The sequence below is a fragment of the Aquarana catesbeiana genome, linkage group LG08 (assembly GCF_042186555.1).
Source record: "Aquarana catesbeiana isolate 2022-GZ linkage group LG08, ASM4218655v1, whole genome shotgun sequence".
Classification (NCBI taxonomy): Eukaryota; Metazoa; Chordata; class Amphibia; order Anura; family Ranidae; genus Aquarana; species Aquarana catesbeiana.
In genome coordinates, this window is record NC_133331.1 from 51,988,098 (window position 1) to 52,008,338 (window position 20,241).

The 20,241-nt window shown below is 44.1% G+C and overlaps 2 protein-coding genes across 2 annotated transcripts in view; one reads left to right on the plus strand and one right to left on the minus strand.

Annotated features, from left to right (window-relative positions):
• LOC141105417 (FHF complex subunit HOOK interacting protein 2A-like) overlaps positions 1-16,004 on the minus strand; it is a 40,276-nt gene extending 24,272 nt beyond the window's left edge. Inside the window, exons 1-3 of the mRNA XM_073595280.1 lie at positions 15,771-16,004; positions 12,455-12,533; positions 1,506-1,675 (exon numbers count right to left, since the gene is read on the minus strand). Coding sequence (XP_073451381.1) covers positions 1,506-1,675; positions 12,455-12,533; positions 15,771-15,815 — 294 coding nt within the window. The 5' untranslated portion in view covers positions 15,816-16,004. The remainder of the gene's footprint in view (positions 1-1,505; positions 1,676-12,454; positions 12,534-15,770) is intronic.
• LOC141105751 (uncharacterized) overlaps positions 1-20,241 on the plus strand; it is a 99,477-nt gene that overhangs the window by 70,462 nt on the left and 8,774 nt on the right. The gene's annotated exons all lie outside the window — the stretch shown is intronic.

The following is a 20,241-nucleotide window of genomic DNA, read 5'->3' on the forward strand; positions in this document are numbered from 1 at the left end:
ATTACAGGCCCCTAGACTTCTATCAGGTTGTGTCCTGAGGCGAGGGACAAAAGAAGACAACCCCATAGAGGTCAATTGGGCTATAAAGTTCAGGTGTGGCCAGGATGTAAACAAACCCTAGAGGCTGCAAGCATTGGATTGTGGGAGTATGCATCAACGGTGGGGGAAGGTGGGTTCAGTTAGGTCAGGGCAAAGGAGCCAAACTGATAAGTGCACTTATCCTTTAAAAATAAAACCTATTTTCATTACATACCTTATTTTAGACCCAGTGATATCATCACTGGGTCTTTGTGCTTCTCAAATGTCATGGCTGATGGGAGGGGCCAGCAGAGTGCTGTACATAGCTCCATGTACAGTACACCCCTTAAGAGCAATCAATCCTGATGCAAATAGGAGTTATGCAAATATAAAAATGTTGTGATGTGTGGATGTCAGTCTCTAAAGCCCCTTTCACACTGGGGCGGGGGCAGCGTCGGCGGTAAAGCGCCGCTATTGTTAGCGGCGCTTTACTGTCGGTATTCGGCTGCTAGCGGGAGCGGTTTTACCCCCCCGCCAGCGGCCGAGAAAGGGTTCAAAACCACCACAAAGCACCTCTGCAGAGGCGCTTTGCCGGCGGTATAGCCCGCTGTCCTATTGATTTCAATGGGCAGGAGCGGTGAAGGAGCGGTGTCTACACCGCTCCGAAGATGCTGCTAGCAGGACTTTTTTTCCCGTTCTGCTAGCGCACCGCTCCAGTGTGAAAGCCCTCGGGGCTTTCACACTGGAGAGACAGCAACGGCTGTTTCGGGTCGGTTTGCAGGCGCTATTTTTAGCGCAATAGCGCTTGAAAACTTCCCCAGTGTGAAAGGGGCCTAAGAGTGGGTGTTCCTAGATAGGCTGTATTTGCATAAAGACCACCATGAGTAACCCCCACATGTGATGCTGGGCCTCCATGATTGAAAGAACTGAAATCAAATGAATGAGACGGACATGCTGGGGAGTAAAAAGCTATACGATGCAGGACATCCTCCAGCCAGGAAATGAGGCGGACTCTATCTGACTTGCTGCAGCTTCTAATGCACATGGTGAGAAGCTCACAGTTTGCAGTGAAATCAAAGTAAGCAATTTCAGTCTAGGAGAGAAGCCTGTACAACTCTTCAAGACTGAAGGGAAGGCTGGAGATCAAACAAACCCTGAAAGCCTGAAGAAGGGTCAAAAACTTTGTTCACTCATTTCCTGTCTGATGAGAAGCAGAGAGAGAAAATCCCCAGTGGGGACAGAGAGAAAATAAAGCTAAAAGGGGTTTTGGTCTTCCCCTCGGTGTGTCTGTAGTGAGTTACTTGCAATAGCCTGCATCACACCAGGGCGCAGCAAACCAAAGTCATACTGCAGTTCGTTGTCAGCAGGTCACCAAAGGGAACCTGTGCTGCACATTTTCTGTTATCTCACAAAAATAAGCTGTATATCTATAGGTCTGCTATGCATAGAGCAGACTGCATGGGTAGAATATTCTGAATCAAACTCACGTCAGCTTTCCCCAGCGTGTAGAGGGTCTCCAGGACTTTGTGATGTAATAAATACTCCATGCATGGCCCGGTCTCCCCTGATTCCCGCTCATTCTCCTCCTGCACCAGAATGTCCAGCATTTGCTCCAGGTGAGAGGGGATGTTGGTGTCCGTCACCGGGGCCTTGTCATCTGTGTCACAAAACAAAGAGTCTCAGAACATAACATCTGCTACATTAATAGTCCTACCTGCACTTACAGCAGTTGTGCGGGGTGTCTAAATATACCTGTGCAGGCCAATATAAACCAAACTCTAACCCAGTGGACTCTATGGGGTTGATTTACTTGCAAATAGACTATGCACTTTGCAAGTGCAGCTGCTTCAGACATAGGTAATCAAGGTAAAGTTTCACTTTGCAAAGAATACCCAATCACAGGCAAGTAAAAAAATAAATAAAATAGCAATATTGCTTGCACATGTTTGGATAGTGGATGTCAGCAAAACTTTTCCTAATTTACTAAGCTCCTTGCAGAGTGCACAGTCTTTTTATCTTTAGTAAATCCACCCCTATGTTTATCCCTCTTGGGTCAACCACCCACCCCAGCCCTCTCCCCTTCTCTGCTTGTATTGAGGGCTGTGGCTGTTACTTAGCTATGCCAAAACGGAGCATTGAAGAGGGAGGGCAGAAAGCAGCAATTTTACTTTAAAGAAAAGGGTATGAAAGGCATTTCCTAGAAAAAAATCATAACATGCAGGTGTGATATAGAACATTTGGGCCAGACCAGGCCTTGCTCATCTGCCCTTCCTTATCTACTCCAAAGGCTGCTGTGCATGGGGCTTACAGTAAGCTAATAACAGCAGATTCAGATACCTATTTAATCTGTATATATAAATACATTTCATGATTTTAATAACATAAATGTATTGGAGGTGTTTCTTTCTCAGCTAAATTCAATTGTTTGGTTGGGGTTCAGCTTTTTAGTGGATCTGTCAATCAACAGATTGATAGCATTAGTAAATGGATAGGAAAGTATATCATATATTAGGGCCAGTTCACATCATAGAAACGCAGTCCGGATGCGTTCCAGGTGCTTTTCTGCATGCGCGTTTTTGAAGCATTCCGGTGCATTTTTGATGCGTATTAGATGCAGTCCAGTGCTTTTTACCCCCCCTCTTTTCTTAACCTTAAATAAAGGATAAGTGTGTTGCAGTGCGTTTTTGGTGCATTTAGGTGCATTCTTGATGCGTTTTACAGCGTTCCAGTACAGTCCAGTGCAGGAAAAATGCAGCATGTTCTACTTTTTTTTTTCTGGAACTGGAAAGTACTGAAACTGCAAGCACTGGTGTGAACTATGCAATTGAAAACCATATACCCTACTTTCCATGCATTTTTGATGCATAAAAAAAATGCACTGGACTGCATGTGGTGTGAACTGGCACTTTTTTTTTTTTTAACATTTCTTTAATTACTTCCTGTCTTTCCAGGCCTAGGCAAATGATGCCATACATCCCAGGAGTAGGGGAGCTAAAGGCAGGTGGATGCCAGGAAGTAAATTCTACAATAATCATTTGCCCTTACTCAAGATAGCCAAGGCCAGAAATGCTAGGGGGGTGTTTTGCAAAGTGATTTCTCAACAAAATAAAACAGAGACATGGATGGGGGGGCATTTGCTTTGAATATTAACCACTTGCACCCCCTTCCTGCCAGGCCAATTTTCATCTTTCAATTGCGCTGACATGCAATGCTGAACCCAAACAAAATTATAATTTTTTTTTTTTTTTTGACACAGATAGAGCTTTATTTTACTGGTATTTCATCCCCACTGGGCTTATTTTTTGCTAAACATATGAAAAAAAAAAAAAATTGTAAAAAAAAAAAAGTTCTTAGTTTCTGTTATAAAATAAGTAATTTTTCTTCTTCACTGATGTGCGCTGATGAGGCTGAACCGATAGGCACTGGTGGGCATTGTTGGGGCTGCACTGATTATCGGGACACTGCTGATCAGTGCTCTGATTATCAGTGTGGATGTGCCGGTTATCAGCTCTCCTCACACGCTGTCAGTGTGAGGAGAGGCATGCCGATAACCAGCAAATACTGCATACACTGTTATCAGCTGTAAATGGACACAGCTGGTCACATGGTAAAGTGCTCTGTGATTGGCTCATTACCCCGATCTGAGATCAGCTTTGTCCAAAGGACAGGGCGATCACAGATCTGTGCCGATGAAATAAATAGCATTTTTGGTTTGTGCTGCCCAGAGAAAGTGTAGTCCCACTTTAAAATGATCTTCACCCTAGGAACAAAAAAATAAATAATACTGTAGCTGCTTACTTTTAATAAAAGGACACTTACCTGTCCAAGGATTCAGCACCATCCTCACTAGTCTTCAGGTCTCTGGCGCTGGCATCTTTAGTGTGGGAAGCCACACTGCACTTTGTGAAAGGTCCTGCAGTCTTCTGGGACCTGTGACATGTCCCAAGAGGCTGTGGGCAGGAGGTCCACTCGGATTGCCTAGAGCAGGCATGTCCAAAGTCCGGCCCGTGTTCTGGTTTCGAACGGTAATTTGGACATGTATATCTTTTGTGGCCCCCAACGTATCTCCCAGAACCGGAGCCACAAAAGATATATTCTGGCTGCCTCAGAGGGGACAGGAAGGGGGCAGAATGAGTGCCGTACATACAGGAGTATTTCCTGTTTACGTGGCGGCCTCTGTAATAGGAAGTCCGGTCTCCTGCACCGCCATTGGATGACTGTTCTGTCCATCAAAGGAGGCGAGACTTTGTATTAACCACTTAACAACCGGCCCATAGCCGAATGACGGCTGCAGGGCGGTTGCTTAACTCTGGGAGGACGTACTATGACGTCCTCCCGGAATTCCCCTCTCGCGCGCACCCGAGCACATCCGTGACCGCCGGGTCCTCTGGCATCACGGATCCCGGTAAATGGCCGCTGATCGCGGCCGTTTAGCATGTGATCGCGCCGTCAAATGACGGCGCGATCACATGTAAACAGACCGGCGTCATCTGATGACGCCGGTTCCTCTCCTCCCCTCCTGTGTACCGATCGGTACACTGTGGAGGAGAGGGAGATGGATGGATGGCTGCAGCGCTGTGGGCTGGATGTGTAGTGCCCACAGCGCTGCACAGAGACATCCAGCCATCCATCCATCCATGCTCAGCCATCCCTTCTGCTGTGCAATACTCTGCAATACCCCCACAATACTCTGCAATACCCCCACAATACTCTGCAATACCCCTACAATACTCTGCAATACCCCTACAATACTCTGCAATACTCTGCAATACCCCTACAATACTCTGCAATACTCCGCAATACCCCGCCATACCCAGCCATGCTCGGCTGTACTCGGCCTCTGTATGTGGCCAGGCTGTGGAAGTCTCACACATGTGGTATCGCCGTACTCAGGAGGAGTAGGAGAATCTATTTTGGGTTGTCATTTTTGCTATGTACATGCTATGTGTTAGAAATATTGTATAAATGGACAACTTTGTGTTAAAAAAAAAAAAAAAAAAAAAAAAAAAAATGCGTTTTAACCACTTCCCGCCCGCCGGCCGTCATACAACGTCCTTGACTTTGTGCGGGGATATCTGAATGATGCCAGGAACTACAGGCATCATTCAGATATCAGCTTTTTCAGCCGGCGATTCCCTACACCATAAGAATGATCATAGCGGCTGTTCCACTGCTTGATCGTTCTTACGGGAGGCGAGAGGGGATGTCCCCCCCTCCCGCGCTTCTACCGACTCACAGCTACGATCGAAGCCAGGATCGTTTTTTTTTTTTTTTTTTTTTAATTTCAGGCTTCCCAGCCTAGAGGTGAGATGTGGGGTCTTATTGACTCTCACTGTAAAGAGGACCTGTCATGCCATATTCCTATTACAAGGATGTTTACATTCCTTGTAATAGGAATAAAAGTGGTCAAAATTTTTTTTTTGGGAAAAAAGCATCAAACTAAAATAAAGTAAAATGAACAATAAAAAAAAAAAATAAAAATTTTAAAGCGCCCCTATCCCTGTGTGCTCGCGTGCAGAAGCGAACGCATACGTAAGTCCCGCCCACATATGAAAACGGTGTTCAAACCACACATGTGAGGTATCGCTGCGATCGGTAGAGCGAGAGCAATAATTTTGGCCCTAGACCTCCTCTGTAACTCAAAACATGTAACCAGTAAAAAATTTTAAAGCGTCGCCTATGGGGATTTTTTAGTAGCAAAGTTTGGCGCCATTCCACAAGCGCATGCAATTTTGAAGGGTGACATGTTGGGTATCTATTTACTCCGCGTAACTTCATCTTTCACATTATGCAAAAACATTGGGCTAACTTTACTGTTTTGTTTTTTTTTCCAAAAAAAACGCGTTAAAAAAATTGCTGCGCAAATACCACGCGAGATAAAAAGTTGCAACGACCGCCATTGTATTCTCTAGGGTCTTTGCTAAAAAAACATATATAATGTTTTGGGGTTCTATGTAATTTTCTAGCTAATAAATGATGATTTTTACATGTAGGAGAGAAATGTCAGAATTGGCCTGGGTGCTCCAGAACGCCTGAAGGTGTTCCCCTGCATGTTGGGCCTCTATATGTGGCCACGCTGTGTAAAAGTCTCACACATGTGGTATCGCCGTACTCGGGAGTAATAGCAGAATGTGTTTTGGGGTGTAATTTGTGGTATGCATATGCGGTCTGTGAGAAATACCCTGCTAATATGACAATTTTGTGGAAAAAAAAAAAAAAAGTAAAAAAAAAAACCTTGATTTTCCAAAGAATTGTGGGAAAAAATGACAACTTCAAAAAAACTCACCATGCGTCTTTCTAAATACCTTGGAATGTCTTCTTTCCAAAAAGGGGTCATTTGGGGGGTATTTGTACTTTTCTGGCATGTTAGGGTCTCAAGAAATGAGATAGGCCGTCAGTACTTCAGGTGTGATCAATTTTCAGATATTCACACCATAGCTTTTGGACTCTATAACTTTCAAAAAGACCAAATAATATCCACAAATTTGGGTTATTTTTACCAAAGATATGTAGCGGTATAAATTTTGGCCAAAATATATGAAGAAAAATTACTAAATTTGCAAAATATTATAACAGAAATGAAGAAAAATGTATTTTTTTTACAGATTTTTCGGTCTTTTTTCTTTTACGGCACAAAAAATAAAGAACCCAGCGGTGATTAAATACCACCAAAAGAAAGCTCTATTTGTGTGAAAAAAAGGACAAAAATTTCATATAGATACAGTGTTGCATGACTGAGTAATTGTCATTCAAAATGTGAGAGCACCAAAAGCTGAAAATTGGTCTGGTTAGGAAGGGGGTTTAAGTGCCCAGTTGTCAAGTGGTTAAAGAGGCCGCCGAGAAAAATAGAATTTTTCCTACAGCTTACTTGTGAAATCCTTTTCTTGGGAATACATCACGGGATAACCCCTCCCATATAGGAAGTACCTCAGTTTTGTAGCAAATGAATATCCCAATGAAGAGGGGAGGGACATCTGTGTCCGGTGATGTACTCCAAGAAAAGGATTTTACAGGTAAGCTGTAGGAAAAATCCTATTTTCTTTAGAGCCCTTGCACACTGGTGCGGGGGGTGGCGTCGGCGGTAAAACGCCGCTATTATTAGCGGCGTTTTACCGTCGGTATGCGGCCGCTAGCGGGGCGGTTTTACCCCCCGCTAGCGGCCGAGAAAGGGTTAAATACCACCGCAAAGCGCCTCTGCAGAGGCGCTTTGCCGGCGGTATAGCCACGCCGTCCCATTGATTTCAATGGGCAGGAGCGGTATACACACCGCTCCTTCACCGCTCCGAAGATGCTGCTGGCAGGACTTTTTTTACCGTCCTGCCAGCGCATCGCTTACACTGGAATGAAAGCAGTGGCACTTTCGGGGCGGTTTGCAGGCGCTATTATTAGCGCAATAGCGCCTGCAAACCGCCCCAGTGTGCAAGGGCTCTTATCGTAAATCACGCTGTAGGAAAAATCCTATTTTCTTTATCGTAAATCACGGGACACAGAGCAGCTATAGTAATTACTATCTGGGACGTCCCAAAGCAATGCCCCTGAAGGGAGGGAGACACACAATGCAGACCGCCATCAGACGTGAGGATCTATATTGCTGCTTACAGCCCACTGCGCCCAAACGCAGCATCCTCCTGCCGCCGTTACATCCATTTGATAAAATTTAGTAAATGTATGCGCTGATGACCAAGTTGCGGCCTTGAAAATCTGAGCCATAGAGGTTTGATGACGCATTGCTCATGAGGCACTCACTCCCCTGGTAGAGTGAACTCTCACCTAAAAGGGTGGGACTCTTCTTTTCAACCCATAAGCCTGAATTATAACTTGGCGAATCCACTGCAAAATAGTCGATTTTGATGCTGCCTGCCCCTTCCTGGGCCCTTCTGGCAGCACAAAGAGTCGGTCTTCCACATCTGAGCTGTCATTTTCAGATAGACTGACAGCTCTCACCACATCGAGAAAATGCAACAATCTGTCTTCCGCAGAATGAGGGTTCTGGAAAAAAAGGAAGGCAGAGTGACATCTTGGTTCAGGTGAAAACTGGACACTACGTTAGGCAGAAACACCATCTTGTCCTGATGAATAATCAAATATGGCACTTTATAAGAAAAAGCTGCCAAGTCTGACACTCTTCTTGCAAAGGTCACTGCGACCAAAAAAACCCATTTCCTTGTCAAAAGGATCAGAGGAATATGCAAAATAGGCTCAAAAGGCCGTCGCTGCAAAGCAGCCAAGACTAGATTTAAATCCCAGGGACACAAGGGCGGCCTAACTGGTGGCGTTATATGAACTACCCCTTGTAAAAAGGCCCAATCCCAAGGAATACGAAGCAATTCGTCTTTGAAAAAAAAACAGTTAAGGCCGAGATCTGACCCTTGATTGTACTCAAGATTGAGATCTAGAATGGGTCTCACATCTCCAATCGGTTTTGGAACCGTGAAAAGATTTTAATAGAAACCCACAAACCACTCTTCTGTCGGTACTTCTACAATTACACCTTGTGACCTCAAACGGTCTAGTGCCTGGAATAAAGATTTTTTAACAGGTCCTTGGGAACATTTGATTTTAGAAATCAAGATGGTGGAAACTCCCAGAACTCTAGTTTGTAGACTAGAGATACAGTGGAATCGACCCATCTGTCCTGGATCCCCTTTCTCCAGGCCTCTGAAAACTGAAGAAGCCTTCACCCCCACCCGAATGAGTAGGGGCGCCCCTTCATGAGGGGGCCTTAGGACCTTGTTTGGCAGGCCTCTGAACCCAGGGCTTTTTCTGTGCCTGTCCTTGCCCTTGAGGCTTACCTCTTGAACCAGACGGTGGAGGCCGTCGAAATTGCCTGGAGGTTGAGGTACCTGGTGCCAGAGAACTAGAAACCTTAAATAAAGGACCCTTATTTTTTCTTTTAACAGGTAAAAGTGCACTCTTACCACCTGAAATGTTTTGGATATACTTATCCAAATAGTCTCCGAACAAATGCCGCCCATGAAAGGGAAAACCTGCCAACAGCATTTTGCAAGAGTGCAAAGCGTGACACTTGCTGAATAGAATCCTTAAGAGCATCAACTGCAAAGCATAAGGCCCTCGGTAGGTCCGCCAACTCTTGAGCAGCTTCCCCTTTAGCAGGAACACTCTAAATGATTCGTTTAAACCGGTCCTTCAAGGACTGACATTCCTATAGCTGCTACTGCAGGTTGTGCTGCTGAGCCAGCTATGGAAAAGGAAGCTCTAAGTAAAGATTCCAGCTTTTTATCTGCCGGATCTTTAAAAACCTGGGCATTGTCTACCGGACAGGTTATGCTTTTATTCACAAAGGAAATAGCAGCATCAACTGCTGGCATACTCCATCTTTTTGTGAATTTTTCCTTCATCGGACACAAAAGTGAAAATCTTTTAGGAGGGATAAAAACTCTATCCGGGTGATCCCAGTCTGCATATACTAACTGCTCCAGCAGCGGGGGCAAAGGGAAAGCATGAGAACTCTGCAGAGGCCGCAAAGAACCTAAAAAGAGCAAAAGGAGGCTTCAGAAACCTCTACTGGGGGCAATTTAAGACCAACTCCGTTAGGAATTGTACTAACACTCTTTGGGATTGAGAAGCGGAAAAAGGCTCCTCAGAGATTGATTCCTATTTTGCCTTCCAAAACAGCTAATGCTGATGTCAAATTGTCCTTAGTGACGTATGTTGAGGCTGAAGCATTGGAAGTAGCCACTATGCCTGACAGCCGTAATGGCTCAAATTGGCCAGTCGCCTCTGAGGGGAGGACAGCACTACGGAAGCATGACTAGGATCCTCAGACGCCGACAGCGGTACCCGTGTGCCCCTTCCTGCTGTGTTCCACACATCCTTCTTTTAGGAAGACATTGCTTTAAGCAAAAAAATTTGAGGTATTCACAATATATATGTACCCAATCCACTGCTGAGCTGTAGTCCAGCTATATTGCTGCTATCACAGCTCAGCCTAATAACCAGCAGCCGCGTCTTTAAATGCCTGTATCCATACCCTCACAGTGTGTATGTGCCCCTAGCAGCAGCTTGCTCTGTGTCCATCCAGCAGCCACTGAACTTTCACCCGAAAGAAACTTTATACCCACCGAGCTGCGCCTGTGCCATGTGCTACGTGCACGTCAGCCGCGTTCTAGGCCATGCCCCCCGCATCCTCTGCTCCTCTGCAACCCTTATTAGAGCTTGCTCCCTCGCACGTGCACATCAGATGAAGCAGCCGCTCGCACCAGGAGCAAATTTGTGCGGGGCGAGAGGATGACATGGCAGTAGAGGAGCAGTGTCAGCCGAGATGGACACCGCGATGCTGCCCGCCTCCCCAAACGGGGAGCCGCAGGGGAGCCTAAAGAAAAAAAAAGCATTCCTTAATGCCAGAGAACACTCAGGTATGTGAATAACATCCCACTACCCTCTAGTGGTGAAATACAGGCAAGACATAGGGCTACTAAAAAACCTTTACAGTGAACCATGTGTGTTCCTTTTTGGCCTTTCTTTTTTCAAACTTACCACTCCCGCCGCAGGATATTGCTGAAATATCTCCGCCAGATCCAATCTTCATCCATCACAGCGGGTCAGGTCTCTAGTGGACCATCAAGGACAGGGTCCCCCTTGAACTTTGGGGTCCACACCCTTGGACCTGTACAGCGCCCTGACGGGACAGGCTTTGGCTTCTTTGTCTGTCCAAGGGTCCGGATCCCAGGGTTCAGTGCCCAAAGAGGTGCATTACAGGCAAAACCTCATTTCTTCCTCGAGGCTCGGGAACCATTTATCTTGGCCTTCTTTGCCACATCGAATGGATCCAAATGCATAGCCCCTTGATCCTGACAGGACCTTCCACTGGGACCAAAATAATAGCATAGAGCACTAATCCACCATGACCATCACCTTGAAGACACTGGCGAAAAAACGGAGGTACTTCCTGTATGGGAGGGGTTATATAGAGGGGGACTTCCTGTCTTTGGGTGTGCCAGTGTCCATTCATCTATAGGTGGCTTCTAACCCAGATAGTAATTACTATAGCTTCTGTGTCCCGTGATGTACAATAAAGAAACAGTTTCTCCTGAATGTAATCTGTTGGCGCCACCCCCCCCCCCCCCCTCCCTGTCTCCTCCGAGGCTGCAGATGGGCATGGATCAGGCTGCACTGATGGCAATGGTGGGGCTGCTGCATTCATGGCAGTGGTGGGGCTGTTGCATTCTTGGCAGTGGTGGGGCTGAAGATGGGCACTGATAGGCACTTACCCTTATTTTGCTTCACAGTTCTAGATTTAAAATTAGTTTTTTCCTGAAACTCCCCTCTTAAAGTGAAGGTGCGTGTTATACGCCGATAAATATGGTATATCCAAATAACACTCCCGGGCTCATCTCTTCACAACACACAGCCACAAATGCAGGAGAATTCTTGTTGGGCAGGGTATTAGTGCTTGGACAAACACACTTAGACCAAATTTTAATGGTTCAAAGAATGTTAGGAAAAATGGTCGTCCCTCACGCATGTTCACTTCATCAAATCTGGCCCTCTTTGAAAAAAGTTTGGACACCCCTGGCCTAGGGGGTACCTATCAAAACTAGGTACTCCTTGGCCCCCCCCCCCCCCATAAAAATGTTCCAAAAAATTAAGGGTGGGGGGGGGTTCGGAGGCAGAAAAACAGAACTTCTTCTTTTGAGTGAAGTTCCTTTAAAGTGAAGGGAATGAGTCACATGCGCCCCCATATCTAGAAGTAATGGATATTTTTTTATTTTCCAACAGCTGAACAAAGGGATGAGGGAGCAAGGGAGTATGTGTTGCTGGTGGGGCTGCTATTAAAGGGAAACTGTTGCTTTGGCCTGGATGAACCAATAACAGTTTAGGCATTTATTACAAAAGAAAATTATAATCCTGTTATCTACAGTATTTAAGAAAATCATTAAATACATTTTTGCACTGGACTACATGAGTACCTAAATCAGTCTTTATAGTAGCCTCTTGTAAGCCCCTGCACAGCAGCACTCACACTGGGAGTAAGAGGGACAGCACCAGCAGCCAATCAGGGCTCTGCTACTGTAGGAAGGAGCCCAATAATAACATCTTCAGTGTTTTGATAATACTTTATTGTCCAATCCCATTATGGGTATGTCCTAAACAAGACTGTATTGCTAATCTGCAGTGTAGTACATAGGAAGTCCAGGGCCCAGCTATGCTGCCTGGCAGGGGTGTCTGAACTGCAGGACTGGCTGAACAGAGATACTTTCAGAGATAAATTACTTTTCATATAACTATTTCAGTGATACATCTAGTTGCCTGAATGGAGTTCAGCTTTAATGCCAGAAAAAAAGATTTTAGACTCTATGTTATGCAGATGTAGCGAGACAGCAGGTTGTAACAAACCCTCATCCTAGTCTCCCTGCGGAGCACATAGACTGCACAGACAATGAGGAGACAGACAGATCCTCCCGCCACCTCTTACCGGATGTCTCTATGTAGTAATGAGTGATGGCTTTCCAGTGATACACAAAGTCCTCCTGCAGCGGCAGCGATGGGGCGAGCTGAGAGAGAAAACACACACAGGTGAGCTAACACTCTAATGTCGCATCACAGTGTCACATTATTTTTACACAGTTTATACATCTCTGACATATTCCGCGGTGCTGTACAGAAAAAACTGAACCAAACACACCAGTCTTTGCATCAGAGGATCTTGCACGCTAATACCGCCCCCCACCATACACCTTAGTCACACACTATTATTTATATCCATGAAATGAGGATGGACATGTGAACTCGCCAGCTGGCAGATTGCACTCAGCATTCCCTATGGTATAAACTGTTCCTGTGTCCAACCCCACCCCCATGTGCTTTCTGCAAGGAACCCCCAAGTGACTGAAATATGTCAGTGTGAGGCCAGGTACAAACAGATATTTTGTAATCTTATAAAAACACAGTCAGAGTCATGTTCTGTATTGACAGAGGTTTTGTCTTATTCTCGCAGTCCCCAGAGTGCCCTTAAACTCCAGCCTGGGAATGCTGAACATAGCCTTATGGGAGAGGGCTGTGGCCTCCATTTAGGGTGAAGTGACAGGGTCACTTCCAGCCCCCCCTCCCCTTTCCCCCCCCAAGTCACCTTAAACAGTGTTAATGTCATCCTCTTTGTCATGTGACAGTGCTGAAGACTGGCAACTGCCCATTGAGACCTGAGCACTGCATGATGGGAAGTCACATGATCTCCCATACCTGCTGCGCATCCACAGAATGGTGAAGGGAGTGCGAGGAAAAGGGAGCATAGGTGGGTGGGATGTGTGCTAGTAGGAAACAATGTCACTTTGCTCTGACGGGTTCTTTCATGTCATTGGAGCTTGTAATTACTTGTAAAAGCATTACGCATTACTCAGTAATGAATAAGCACATGCATCTGTGTGAAACGCGTCTACCATGATACATTTGCTACTGTCCTCTGGTGTGCAACAATTGTTTTTATGGAACAAGATTAAAAGGACTTCCTTTGCTACTTTGGTGTGCAGCCATTCCTTCTTTTCACTAATATTTTTTTTTTTTTTTTTTTTTTTTTTTTTTTTTTTACACACTAGGTTGATTTCTCCTCACTTCCTGTCCTGTAGACAACAGGAAGCGAGAGCAAATCTCTCTATAGTGAGGGGATATCCCCACAGGAAGACATCCCCTCTAATTCTTTTCTGGTGAACTGAAACATTTTGGATTTTCTAAAATGTTCTGCCTCAGTGACACCAAGACAAATAGGAGTGATGACAGACAGAAAGCACTTCAAACCCCTCCACACCACTCCATTGAAAACAAACAAACATTTATACAAAAATGGCCAAGGACACATTTAAACATAATGTTAGCCCCGGTTCACACAGGGGCGGCACGACTTGCAGGTCACCTCACCGAGGCGACCTGCACACGACTGCCACGGCGACTTGCAAAACGACTTCTGTATAGATGTCTATGCAAGTCGCCGCCAAAGTAGTACAGAAACCTTTTTCTAAGTCGGAGCGACTTGCGTTGCTCCTATTAGAACGGTTCCATTGTACAGAACGGGAGGCGACTTGTCAGGCGGCTAGGTCACCTGACAAGTCGCCCCCGTGTGAACCGGCACTGACTCTCAGCACATCAGCTGTGAGGAGTTCTCTTTATAAACAAACGGCATTCCCCAGGCACAGGGATCTGGTTCTATGTATAGTAATGGAGTGTGGGGTACCTACAATCATCCACAGCAGCACCCTGGGAATATTGGAATTATACTGGGGAAGGGGGAGTCTATTTGTAGACGATATATCAAATTAAGGCTTTTTACTAGTCATTTAAATTGACTTGATTTAAATCAAATCCACCCTGGGGGTGTATATATATTATTGGGGGTATAGAGGTATAATATGGGAGGGGGGGGCGCATATATAATATTGGGGGTATAGATGTATAATATGGAGTATATAGGTATAATATGGGGTGCATATTTAATATTGGGGGTATAACACTGGGTGTATAGAGGTATAATATGGGGTGTATATATAATATTGGGGGTATAGAGGTATAATATGGGGTGTATATATAATATTGGGGGTATAGAGGTATAATATGGGGTGTATATATAATATTGGGGGTATAGAGGTATAATATGGGGTGTATATATAATATTGGGGGTATAGAGGTATAATATGGGGTGTATATATAATATTGGGGGTATAATATGGAGTGTATAGAGGTATAATATGGGGTGTATATATAATATTGGGGGTTAGAGGTATAATATGGGGGGGGGCATAGAGGTAAAATATGAGTTTTATATATAATATTGGGGTATAATATGGGGTGTATATATAATATTGAGGGTATAGAGGTATACTATGGGGTGTATATATAATATTGGGGGTATAGAGGTATACTATGGGGTGTATATATAATATTGTGGGTATAATATGGAGTGTATATATAATATTGGGGGCTAGAGGTATAATATGGGGGGGGCATAGAGAATATTGGGGGTATAGAGGTAAAATATGAGTTTTATATATAATATTGGGGTATACTATGGGGTGTATATATAATATTGGGGGTATAGAGGTATAATATGGGGTGTATATATAATATTGGGGGTATAATATGGAGTGTATATATAATATTGGGAGTATAGAGGGGCATACATAATATTGGGGGTATTGAGGTAAAATATGAGTTTTATATATAATATTGGGGTATAATATGGGATGTATATATAATATTGGGGGTATAATATGGAGTGTATATATAATATTGGGGGTATAGAGGTATAATATATGAGTTTTATATATAATATTGGGGTATATGGGGTGTATATATAATATTGGGGATATAATTGGTGTATGAAAATGTACATATCATCATATTTGGGGGGTGATGTCTATATTGGGGGTACAATGTGTATATACAGTGCTGTGTATGAGATAGATATATAAACACACACAGGTAATACAGAGAGAGATACATGCACACACACAGAGCTCTGTAGGAGATATAGATATATATACACATTGTGTATAGATGGTAATGATTATACACAGTGTGGGGGAGGGGAGCCCCCTGTATATACACACACCTGGGATGGGGGGTATTATCTATATACAGTATATACACGGATCTCTCCCCCCCGGTCGGTGTACACATATCACACGGAGGTCGGTGCGCTCAGTTCCGGCCACATCATCACTGCGGCCTGCGCTCCTCCCGGATCCCCGGACTATAGTACGCAGTGCACCGCCTCCCCCCTTCCGTTTCCCGGCCTCACTCACCGCCTCCACCGCCTGCTGCAGGATGGAAGAGATCCGAGAGAACATCTTCCGCTTCTGCTGCGCCAACCGATCCGACACCGGCCGCCTCCCCGCCAGCCTGACACACCGACCGGAGCGATACCGACACCTCACACCGACCGGAGCGGAACCGACACCGACCGACTGTCCGCCATACAACACACACAGCGCCCCTGGCGGACAGCTCCGTACACTGCACTACGACAGACACACAGCGCCCCTGGCGGACAGTTCCGTACACTGCACTACGACAGACACACAGCTCCCCTGCTGGAGGTAAATGTGCAGATAGACTGCACTCTTACACACACAATATATATATATATATTTTTTTTTTCAATGAGCACTGCGCTTATGACACCAAAAATAAGTGAAATATGTGCTGCTACTTAAAATAGTAATATATCAATCATCAGGTGAAAAAAAAAAAATCAATAAATGCAAGAACATTTATATAACATTTCCACAGTAGCGCTCAAATAATATTATTGGACCAAAATTCTAATAATATCCTAAAGTATGTGAATGTCCATAAATAAATCGTGAAAATATGTTGCAATTCCACACGTATAAAAAGCAGTCCTTTTTGAATAGTGCAGAAAATTATATGTGAATAAACACCGAAATCCTCCACCCGTGATAAACGGGAGATCAACCCCTTTAAGAAACACGCTCACCAGGTGCTGTTGCCATTCACTCTCGTGTTTGGCTAAATAAGCTCAAAGTATATTGGAGAGTCTCCTGCAAACGCCACACTTCATTCAGTTAACTGGCTATAAACTCCACATATAGGGAATAAAATAGAGGCCGAAGCCTCCAATAGTGTAAAATCACTTAGTATAATAACCAATGTGTTTAAAATATATATTGCACGTACATCAATTCGAATTAAGATCAGCTTTTTGTCACATGGTACAAGCCAGGAGGCTCTGGGCTGCATTCTCACCACTCCACTCGCTGGACGTCAGTTTGACATAACAGACTAAGCGCACAGTTGCTGTGTAGCCACGAACTGACACGTTTCGTCACTACCAACTTCATCACAGGGGGTGGTGACACAGCACGACAACCATGCTCAAATGTCCTCCTCCTTCCTGATTAGCCAATAGGTGCTCTTCCCAGCTTCAATTAGCATCAGAGCACATATGTTACTAAGAATAAATTACTACTACTAAATTGCACTATTGATCCCAGAGTCTCCTCGTACGATCTGTCGGCGTGGTCAGCTGCTAAGTGAAAACACCCTTCAGACATGCCGCAGCTTCATCCATGTGTGCAATTAATCCCATCATAACTAAATACAGATTAAATGGGGGAAATACACCTGATGCATCTGATGATTAAAATCATAATGCAATGCAAACAGCATTAAGCTGACCCATTATACAGTGAGTGTTAGAAAATCACAAATACATGTCAGCGTCACTACTAAAGAGATAACATCCCTTCAAGACTTGGATGCTTCCTCCATATGTGCAATTAACCCCGTACTCGTGGGATACTAATTGCCTAACCACACTGAGCTATATTTAATAGGTCCCAACACCAATGTTTTTTCTTTTTAAAAATAGGAGCGATACTAGTGATTTTACAGAGATATCAGAATTACTTATAACTAAACCAATAATGGAATAGTTATCAATAATATCATTCAAATAACCATAAAAAATAAAATTAGAAATATAGATATTGGAACCTTCACAACCACAAATTATGTATTAAATATAAATAATCAATAATTACTAATGAAGCAATTCCGGTCTAGATCAATATTTAACCCATCAGGACTCATTGTCTGCGATAGGTTAATCCATTTTATTTCTCTCTTGGATAGATCTCTCACCCTATTTGATCCCCTCCAAGATGCAAAAACCCTTGCTACACCCCAAAACGTGGAAGGATCTCTGGCGTGATACTCTCTATAATGTTCAGAGACACTATGATATCTAAATCTCTTTAGGATATTGTTTACATGTTCCCCAATCCTTTTTAGGGTGCGCTTAGTCCGTCCTACGTACATGAGCCCACAAGGGCAGACTAACGCATAGACATCATGACTAGTGTCGCAAAAGTCAGTGATCTCATAATCATGGCCTCTATGAAATGCCTTTTCACATTATGTCCAAGCGTGGTGACCTGCTTTACATTTACCCCAAGAAATTTTTGAATCCCTTCCGACCAGGCCAAAAAGTTGGTCTGGTGGGGGGGTCAAGTATCTATTTTACCACACTGTCACCAAAACTGGTGTCTATGCACTGGGGGTCCTAGTAGATGATGGGCTCAGCAATGGCATGCAATGCCAAGCTGTTGCTAACAAAGCAAACAGAATAATGGCATGCATTAAAAAGGGGATCAACTCCAGAGATAAAACGATAATTCTCCCGCTCTACAAGACTCTGGTCCGGCCGCACCTGGAGTATGCTGTCCAGTTCTGGGCACCAGTCCTCAGGAAGGATGTACTGGAAATGGAGCGAGTACAAAGAAGGGCAACAAAGCTAATAAAGGGTCTGGAGGATCTTAGTTATGAGGAAAGGTTGCAAGTACTGAACTTATTCTCTCTGGAGAAGAGACACTTGAGAGGGGATATGATTTCAATTTACAAATACCGTACTGGTGACCCCGCAATAGGGGTAAAACTTTTTCGCGGAAGGGAGTTTAATAAGACTCATGGCCACTCGTTAAAATTAGAAGAAATGAGGAACCCATCCGGTGTGGCTGATGGCTGGGCAGGAAGCCGAGTGAGGGCAAGATAGTCCCTATTCGGCTCTATGCCCTTGGAGGACTGGAGCGAGGTCTGACGTCACTTTCGCTTCTCGGGCATAAACAAAAGATTTTTTTTTCTATTAAAGGCAAAATGTCTTTTTTTTTTTTCTTTTAAAGGTAAATGAAACGGTAAATGAGAAATTTGGGGTCTTTTTGACCACAGATCTCTCAATAAAGAGGACCCGTCATGCTTATTTCTATTACAAGGGATGTTTACATTCCTTGTAATAGGAATAAAAGTAATCAGAAAAAAAAAATTAAAAGGGACAGAATAAAAAAAAAATAAAATAAATAATAATAATAATAAAAAAAAAAATTAATGCGCCCCATTCCTCCGTGCTCGTGCGCAGAAGCAAACGCATACTTAAGTCGTACCCATATATGTAAACGGTGTTCAAACCGCACATGTGAGGTATCGCTGCGATCATTAGGGCAAAAGCAAGATTTTTGAGTACGCAGTTTGTCGCCATTCCACGAGCGTGCGCAATTTTAAAGCGTGACATGTTAGGTATCTATTTATCTACTCAGTGTAACATCATCTTTCACATTATACAAAAAAATTGGGCTAACTTTACTGTTTTGTTTTTAACCGCTTCCGGACCGCCCTACGCATATATACTATGGCAGGGCGGCTCTTCAGCTGTACATGATTTTGTTTCCTGGATTCTGCAGCATGTTGTGTGGACACAGCGGGAGTCAATCAGCAAGTCTGGCAGACCCGATGTCCGCCGGGACCCGCCGATCGTTCCCGAGGCAGATGGCCATTTTGTGACAGGAGAAGACAGAGATCTTGTGTTTCTCCTAAGCAGGAACACGGATCTCTGTCTTCTTACAGTACAAGCACCCCCACACACAGTTAGCACTCCAATGGGGAAAAAATTAACCCTTTGATCGCCCCTGATGTTAACCCCTTCCTTGCCAGTGTCATTAGTACAATGACAGTGCAAATTGTTTTAGCACTGATCACTGTATTAGTGTCACTGGTCCCCAAAAAAAGTATCAAGAGTCACTAATGCCCCGTACACACGGACATTCTGACAACAAAATCCATGTTTTTTTTTCTGACGGATGTTGGCTCAAACTTGTCTTGCATACACACGGTCACGTAAATCTTGTCGGAAATTCTGAATGTCAAGAACGCGGTGACGTACAACGCGCACGACGAGCCGAGAAAAATGAAGTTCAATAGCCAGTGCGGCTCTTCTGCTTGATTCTGAGCATGCGTGGAACTTTGTGCATCAGATTTGTGTACACACGATTGGAATTTCCGACAACGGATTTTGTTGTCGGAAAATTTGAGAACCAGTTGTCTAATTTTGTGTGATGGAAATTCCGATGGAAAATGTCCGATGGAGCCCACACACGGTCGGAATTTCCGTCAACAAGCTCTCATCGAACATTTTCCGTCGGAAAATCCTATCGTGTGTCCGGGGCATTAGTGTCCGATTTGTCCACCGCAATGTCCCGCTATAAGTCGCTGATCGCCGCCATTACTAGTAAAAAAAAAAAAAATTCCATAAACAATATCCCATAATTTGTAGACGCTAATACTTTTGTGCAAACCAATCTACGCTTATTGGGATTTTTTTTTTTTTTTTTTTTACCAAAAACACGTAGTAGAATATATTTTGGCCTAAATTGAAGAAGAAATTCGATTGTTTTTACATTTTTTATTGGATATGATTTATAG